The 7,818-nt window shown below is 40.9% G+C and overlaps 1 protein-coding gene across 1 annotated transcript; it reads right to left on the bottom strand.

Annotated features, from left to right (window-relative positions):
• Window positions 1-97: 97 nt before the first annotated feature.
• kbtbd8 (kelch repeat and BTB (POZ) domain containing 8) lies at window positions 98-6,843 on the bottom strand. The gene is made up of 5 exons (XM_018680102.2): window positions 6,729-6,843; window positions 4,914-5,121; window positions 4,385-4,691; window positions 3,386-4,205; window positions 98-3,186 (listed from the first exon to the last, which is right to left on the bottom strand). Exons 1-5 carry the CDS (start codon window positions 6,826-6,828, stop codon window positions 2,723-2,725), a joined length of 1,899 nt encoding a protein of 632 aa, XP_018535618.1. The 5' UTR covers window positions 6,829-6,843; the 3' UTR covers window positions 98-2,722.
• Window positions 6,844-7,818: the final 975 nt, after the last annotated feature.

Raw genomic sequence — 7,818 nt, forward strand, 5'->3', positions numbered from 1 at the left:
GCATCCTGTACAGATATGTCAGTTTACACTGGATTGAACTCTTGTGTGTGACAAATAAAATAGCATGCATATTAAAATTTGAGAATAAATGAACAACTTACACTTTAATAATTTTATTTTCAAATTATGTGCAATGTGAATTTCACAGTTGAGCTCAACCACCACAACAACCCGAAACCCAAAACAGACAAACCAGCAAAATAAAAGTGAGGAAAGAAATGCATGAGGAACACAATGGAATAGCACCAATAAGCGATGCATGTAGGTGACCAGTATGAGCAGCCCGAGGCCACTAACTCTTGAACACAGATAGTAGTTTTATAGCTTGTTGTGTTACATGACTGGTGTTTGAAACGTGACGTAACAATGTAGTTACTTGATCTGTAATGCTTAGTTTCGGTGACATGTTACAAAGAAATACTACTGTACTACAGAGAGAGAAAAAAGAAAAAAACAAAATGTATCACTCGTGGATAATCATTTTTTCTCAACAGAGCAGGATTACTCTACCATAACTAAATAGGTAATTACATAAAGAAATAAAAACAGCCACTGGAGACAACAAAAGGAAAATCACATCTATCTTTTCAAGTTATAAAAGAAACTGAAGTTTAAAAAACTGTGCAAGTACAGCAAACCTATAGTACAGTATATTACACATAACAAAAACATTTAAATACAGTACTGTGTATCAGTAGAAATCCTGAGAGTTCTCCGTTCCTGGTTCTCAAATGGCCGTCTGTAGTCATGTGGATGAAGCTCAAACGTTCTCTCACCCTTGATGAGGGCTGTTTTTAGGGCATTGTTGAAGCTGGGTCACTTAAGAGTCAGCTCATAGTCAGTCAACAGTGGATCTTCTCTTGGAGAAGTTAAATTATATCTTCAAGTCCTTACTGGATACGACTCTCCTGGTTTTAATTTCCATGTAAATCTCTTAGATGATTGCTATATGGTTAGTAAAACAGTTTTCTGTAGTAGAGGGGTACTCTTTAAGATAAAATACAAGAGAAATGTGTAGTGCAAAGATGACACAGGAACCTGCATGAGGAAATTGACGGCACTGAAAATGTCACACTTTGACAGGGAACGCCACTGAGTGGTGGTATTACTTCTTCTATACAAGATTGTCAAAAAAAAAAAACAAAACCCAAAAAAAAAAAAGCAGCACCAACAGTTTGTATCCTCTGTGTGATGGCATGTAAAGACGGATTCATGGCTGTTAGACGAATTAGCACAAACCAGGGCCACCCTCATTTCTTTATAGTCTGCTTGTTCAGGAGGGTGCTTCGTAAAGTTTGCAGTTAAGGACCGCTGAAGTGGAGAGTGATTCAGTGCAACGCTGAGTAAGACTTTTCAGATGCTCTTCATCAGAAAGAAAAGGTTTGGATTCTGATGCCCCCCTTTTTCTAGCCACAGGCACATTGGCATCCCGAATGATCTGCACTTAATTACGCATCACTTCAAGCCTGCACCCATGCAACAGCCAAACAATCATTGGAACCTATGTGATTTTCACTTGCAGAGACAAACACACAAAACAATTAATGCACTTTTACTAAGGTAATATATCGTAGTACAGCCTAATCACAGTCCCATGAGTTATTGCTACCATAGAATTCTTTTCAATGTCCAGATCAACTGTAACAAGACTTCAAATGCTTATTTCGGCATTTAAGAGGAAGGCTCTTTCAACCTTTTCAATGATTAATCTGATCAGAAAACAACCTAAATAGAGCTCTTAATCAACAGAATGGCCTGAAATGTCCCTTTTCTCCTAATCAAATATCTCCGAAGTGTCTGAGGTAAGCCTGTTAGTTGGTCTGAACTTTCCACTTAGTGTTGCCACAAATTTGACTCCGTCCTTATTTCTCCAATGTGGAGAATGAGTATTCTAGCATTTCACTTAAGTTGTCTTCGCATGTGACACAAAATGGATGCCAACTCAAAGAGTGGGAGGTTATGAGTCCCCATGCAACTGGAATCTCAAACAAAACTTAAAAATAGCTTGGAAGCCACACATAGTGTATTGTTTGACACACTGACGTTTGTGAAGAGGGCTGTAAAAATATTATTCGAGCTTCAAGCTTCAAAAACACTAAGGTAATGTAAATCACAAGCACACTTCAAATTAAAACTCATCTATAAAATAAGCTAGAGAGAGACTTGAGCACAGAATAGAAAAAAAAAACACACACACAAACCTCAGAGCCAACAACCTACTAATGAGCTATGGTACTCATCTTACCCGTATGAATATATAGTTTATATAGTTATTTTTATATATATATATATATATATAGAGAGATTTTCACTATACGCTGACACGTAGCATCCATATCTCCAGAGGGCACTTTTATCCTGCCAACACCCTCAATCGCATGCTTATCATTTGTAAAAATCCTTACCTATATATGTATCTAAAACAAAAATAGAACAACATGGCTCAACAACAAGCAAAAAATAGGATAATTGCACTTATGATTCATTGTACGGTTTTGTTAAACAAGCATCAGTGTGGGTCGTTGGTGCTGTCTGGAAAAAAAAATACTGCAATCTTTAAAAGCACCCCCATTTTGATCATGTTAAACCAAAGTTTAAACGACTTAAGACTTAACCAAAAATGGTCCTTTATGGTGCAAACACAAGGTAACACCAGGCACAAGGCAGGCAGGACCACATTACTCCCTCTGCCTCATAGATTGGGTTCATAAAATGAGCTATCTCAAAGCACTTTCTGTAGACATTGTGGGTAAAGTTTGGCCACCACACATTCAAAATGGCGACCCAAATCCCAGAGGCGGTCGGGTGTCTCATAGACTTTGGTCCATAGGTCTGCCTCATCGTCGTACTGGTAAAGGGAGTTCTTGCGGCTGGTGCGAAACACATGTTCTTCCACCATGACCTGTGTGGCTCGTACAAAGAGGTGTAGCTTGCCTTGCAGCAGCATGGCCTTGATGTATGGGCTTGTGGCTTGGTCAAATGGAAGATCTCTCTTGCGGCTCCAGGTGTTTTTCTCAATGTCGTAGACCTCTACAGTGAAGGTGCGCTGGTGGTTCCTGCAGATGCCGGCAATGTAGTAGATGCAGTTCTTATACAAGGCAGCTAAACCTTGACTCCGCGGGACACTCATTGGGGCCAGATGACTCCAATAGTCCTTACGGGGATCAAAGCAGAAGAAATATTCACCTATTGAAAACAAAACAAACATCAATTAGAGCAGTGATCACATACTTTAATGATCTTTCTTATACGTGTTTTTTATTTAAATCAAAGTGTGTACATATCTTAAGAAAATTCTGAATTAATGAGTAATATGACATGATTCACTATCATCTTCAGTCCACTATAGAGCTCGCTTAGTTTCACTTGAGCAGCATTAACTCACCTTGGAGGACATATATTCGGTCTCTGTACTCCACAGCACTGTGAAACTCCATGGCAACTGGCATGGGACTGACTGCTGTCCAACAGTTATCCCTGGCATCATAGCACTCTACTGATTTTAATGCATTCCGCCCGTCACCTTCATAAACTCTGCCTCCAAGTGCGTAAAGCTTCCCACAGCAGTGCACAAGCCTGCAGCCTATCCTCGCTCTTAGCAGTGGTGCACGTGGAAGCCATCGATTGCCTGCATGTTCGTACTGCCAGAAGTCGCTCTCTGCTCGATGGTCTATAGACACTTCACTGTTGCTAGGTCTGTAGCCACCAGCGATGTAAATATCATTCTCTGAGGACACCAAGATACCAACCTCCCGGAGATCATTGGGTGGTTTGCAGAGCTTGAACACCCTTCCTGTGGCTGTGTCCAGGCAAGGCACCGTCTGCTTCTTCCCTGAGTGTTTGTGAGCGGCGTCAAAGCAGATGACCATCTCAGAGGCAGTCATACCCAGGCGCTGTGGGCAACCATTGGTGCCAGTGAGGCGTGCTTTGGCCTCAGCAGGGTCTTTAGACAGGGACAGGGCGCAAGCAAAGGGGGCAGGTATCCGACTGAGGAAAGCCTCATCCAGCAAGGGCAGACGGATGCACTGCGAAAAAACCTCAGCTAGGTGGGCCTCACGGCCAGGCAGATCATGCTCCAGCCATCGGACAATGCTCTCATAGACATGCTCTTCCTTCTCCACATTGAGGTCATCATTGTTCAAAATACTGACCAGCTGTTCCTTGGTCATCTGGAGGAATTCTTGCTCCCGTGACACACACAAGAACTAACACAAAAACATAGGCAGTAAATACACAGGTCACAAACAAAGCACTGTCACAAGACTACAATAAACTGTCTTTGAAAAAATATGAATATGAATTTAAAAAGTAGAATTACATAGCAGCAGGCATAATCATTAAATCAAAATGCAAATACCAAATCCTGTGCTAATGTTAAACTCACCTTCTTGCGAATGTAGTCTTGTGAGCGCTCCCTCAGCTCCTGATGCCCATAGGCATCAGCAAACATGTAAACCCCGATACAGTTCTGTGGGTCGAGCCGGCTGATCATGAACTGGGCACACTGGTCCTGCAGGGCAGGAATCTGGAAAATGCTGGCTGCAGTGAACAGGGCCTGGACATTGGACTCAGAGAGCGTGACCCTGGATGTGTAGGCATAGTCTAGAACGAGGTGCATGGATTCAGACTCCACTCCAACAATTCTGACCTCACGCTGGCTGCTCTCTGTAAGGCCACTGGTGAACATGGACCTGGGAGTGATGGCAGAGAAAAGAGAAATACTTTAACTACTGTATGATAATCAATTCTCATGCTTCAACTTGACATGGGAATATGATCTGAATATCATGACATTTAATCAGTTAACCTGTAGCCAAGCTGACTCCAAAACCAAGTAAAATTTTAATATGTCCTGCTATTGAACTGTGAAAATAATTTTGCGAAAAAACATGCACACATCCTACACTTCATACCTAAAATATGGGCTGATTGCTGCAAGGACATTTCGGTGACATGAGAAAGTCTTGCCATGGTCCACTTCTACGACAATGTCTGTGAGCTGTGCTTCATCATACAAGGCTTTGAGCTGCTGAAGGATGTTACAGGCATGAACAGCGTCTACCCCGTTGTAGTTGGTGGTTGGAGGTGTCCCATTTTGTACTTGTGACAGCTTCCCTACCTCTGAGCAACACAGCATAAAGAGAGAGAAAAAACACAAGATCAACATATCACCTTTGGAAATTGTGAGGACACCACACATAACACTTAACGTCATAATCAGACCTTTATTTTTTAAAGAAACAAGAGATGTGAGTTATAATATTCTTGTTAGTATTTTGACACCCTTGATCCAATCTTCTACTATTGTTGTGCAGTCTAATAAAAAGAGGAAATCTAACATAGGCTGATGACAATACCCTTATATTGTCATATGTTTCAACAGAACACAATATAAGATAGATGACTGATAACACAAAGATTACTACTTTAAATGCTAACACCAGTGATTGTACATACATATTATATCAAAACAAAACCTAACTTTAATATATGTTTATCAAAAGGGTCTACAGTGAATGCATACTTCAAAGTCTACTGGAGCACTGTTTTAAAGTGAGAAAGGTATAGTAATACAGGGTGATCAGATAACTCAAACTCATAGCTCATTTAAGTATTGTGGTTTACACGTATGGTTCATAAGAATATTTGGCCCAGTTAAAATAATGACTGTGGCTACTACAAAAACTTCTCATCTCCTTTCCATATTTTGGTTGTTTCTAACTTTGAGCCAAAGTTGTTCATGTTCTCACTGACCGACTCCTGACGTAAAGATAACACATGGGCCTATTAACTCGTGGGCTCTATAGTGTTCCTCTACTCTAGGGGTCTGCAAAGTAAATATGTTTCTTAGCACACGCGTTATGGAAGATTATATAAGTGGCACCCCAACATTAAGCCACTTGTAACGTTTCACTATAGCCATATATTCTCAGCGGCTAAGGAACAGATTTTTTTTTCCAACAAACACCTCGTGTTGTGCAACGCTAACTTCTTGACAGGACAAAGACTCGCGACGAGTGAACTGAGAAGTACTGTCTCGCCAGGTGGTAGCTAGCTTGCTAACACCTCACATCTCCCGGTGCCTACAGTAACTGTCTGGGTAGCTGAGTAGTCTGAAAGCCAACTTCAACATTGCGATTTACTAAATAGTCCCGTTGTGTTATTGTTCGTCGGAATGTTAGTTTATCAGGAAAAACAGAAAAGCTCGTGGTCACGTTAGCTAGTTAACATGTAAGCTTAACTTTTAGCAGACAGCTAGGCACCAAGCTAATGTTAGCAAGCTTTCTTTGACACAACATTGCGAGATGGAAGGGGCGATAAAAACCTCAAATGTTTTCAGTCCTAAGGCTCAAATCTTATAAAAACATAACTGTAGTTAGCGTCATGTCTAGAGCATTAGTACTGATAACAGTAACTATACGTACAACTTGTCTAACCTTTGTCTCTTGTCATAAACAAGTGTTTACACAATCAGCTGTGGATAGCGAGCTAACCGGCCGAAAGTTAGCCAGACAGCTAACGCTAGCCGCACAGGCAGGCTAACGACAACCAACACTTTTGAGGAGTCGTTTAGAGGCTGACCTCTTTTAACAAGAATGCAACATGTCACGACTCTTTCCATTACTCTATAGGACTATACTCCGCGAACACGTAAACACACAAATGACAACTTTAGAAAGCGCTATTTAAATATGATTAGTACACAAAACAATGAAGATTTTGCTAACCTCCACTGGTAGCCATTCTCTCCAGTCTGTCTCGGGGCAGACCGAGAAACGTCAGTGAGTGCACAGCGGAGCCCCGGAAACAAGGAACATCCAATCGCATGCGGAGCCCGGATCTCACAGCCAATCATATTCCTTTCATCTGAAATAGGGAAAAGTTGTTGTGTGTGTGTGGAGAGGGGCAAATGATAGACAGTAACGGAATTACACACGGCACTCAGCATAACCAAGCGAAAAAGACGAGGCATTCCGCCTAAACAGGTGGACACAGAGCAGTTCAAAGCAGATTATTGTGAAATAGTGACCTGAGCTGTTATCCTACACACATTGGTATACTGGGGGTCGATAACACTTATGTGAGGAATCCATTTTCTTTGCATTTGCCCCTCAGTGTCCAGTCCTATAGGCGAGATGGCCAATGAAAACGGAGATAAACAAGAGGGGTGCGTGACTCCACATAATCTGGTTTCGGTACAATACCAACCAGGGCCTGGATCACTAATATCAATACTGATATCAATACTTTTTATCGTTAAAAGCAGTTGATGTACTATGCAAGGATAGAATGTGAGCTACAATGATAAAGCCATCTTCTTTTGGTATCGATCCTGTTGACACTCGCACTGATACTCAAAACAAGGCTTTGTGTCGGTATGGATAATTTGTGGGGGATCAGTCCACCCATCCATATTATACTATATAGTCTTCCCTTTCAGTTGGTCTTTAAGATTGAAATGAAAGCCATTTATATGAAAAGTTTAAAGACAAGGTGAAAACAAATGTCTTGTGAGAGTAAACAAGACTGTTAACACAGAAGACACAAAATTCCTATCCTGTTAGTTGCCATTTATGATTTATATAATGCAATCAAGGCTTCAATTAAACATCTGTTTGTTCTGGATATTATATGTACCAAAGATAACTCAATATTCAACATAAATTTTCAGATCAGGTGATTTTACCTATTCTTGATACAGGCATATTGTGGAACACAGTTGAAGTAAATTGAAGTTGTAAATTGTTGCACCACTGTACCAGGTAATTTAGACAGCAGTAGGCCTACATTTCCATTTCTGAAAGGCACTAGCCAATG

This window comes from Lates calcarifer, linkage group LG12 (genome assembly GCF_001640805.2).
Source record: "Lates calcarifer isolate ASB-BC8 linkage group LG12, TLL_Latcal_v3, whole genome shotgun sequence".
In the NCBI taxonomy this organism is placed as follows: Eukaryota; Metazoa; Chordata; class Actinopteri; family Centropomidae; genus Lates; species Lates calcarifer.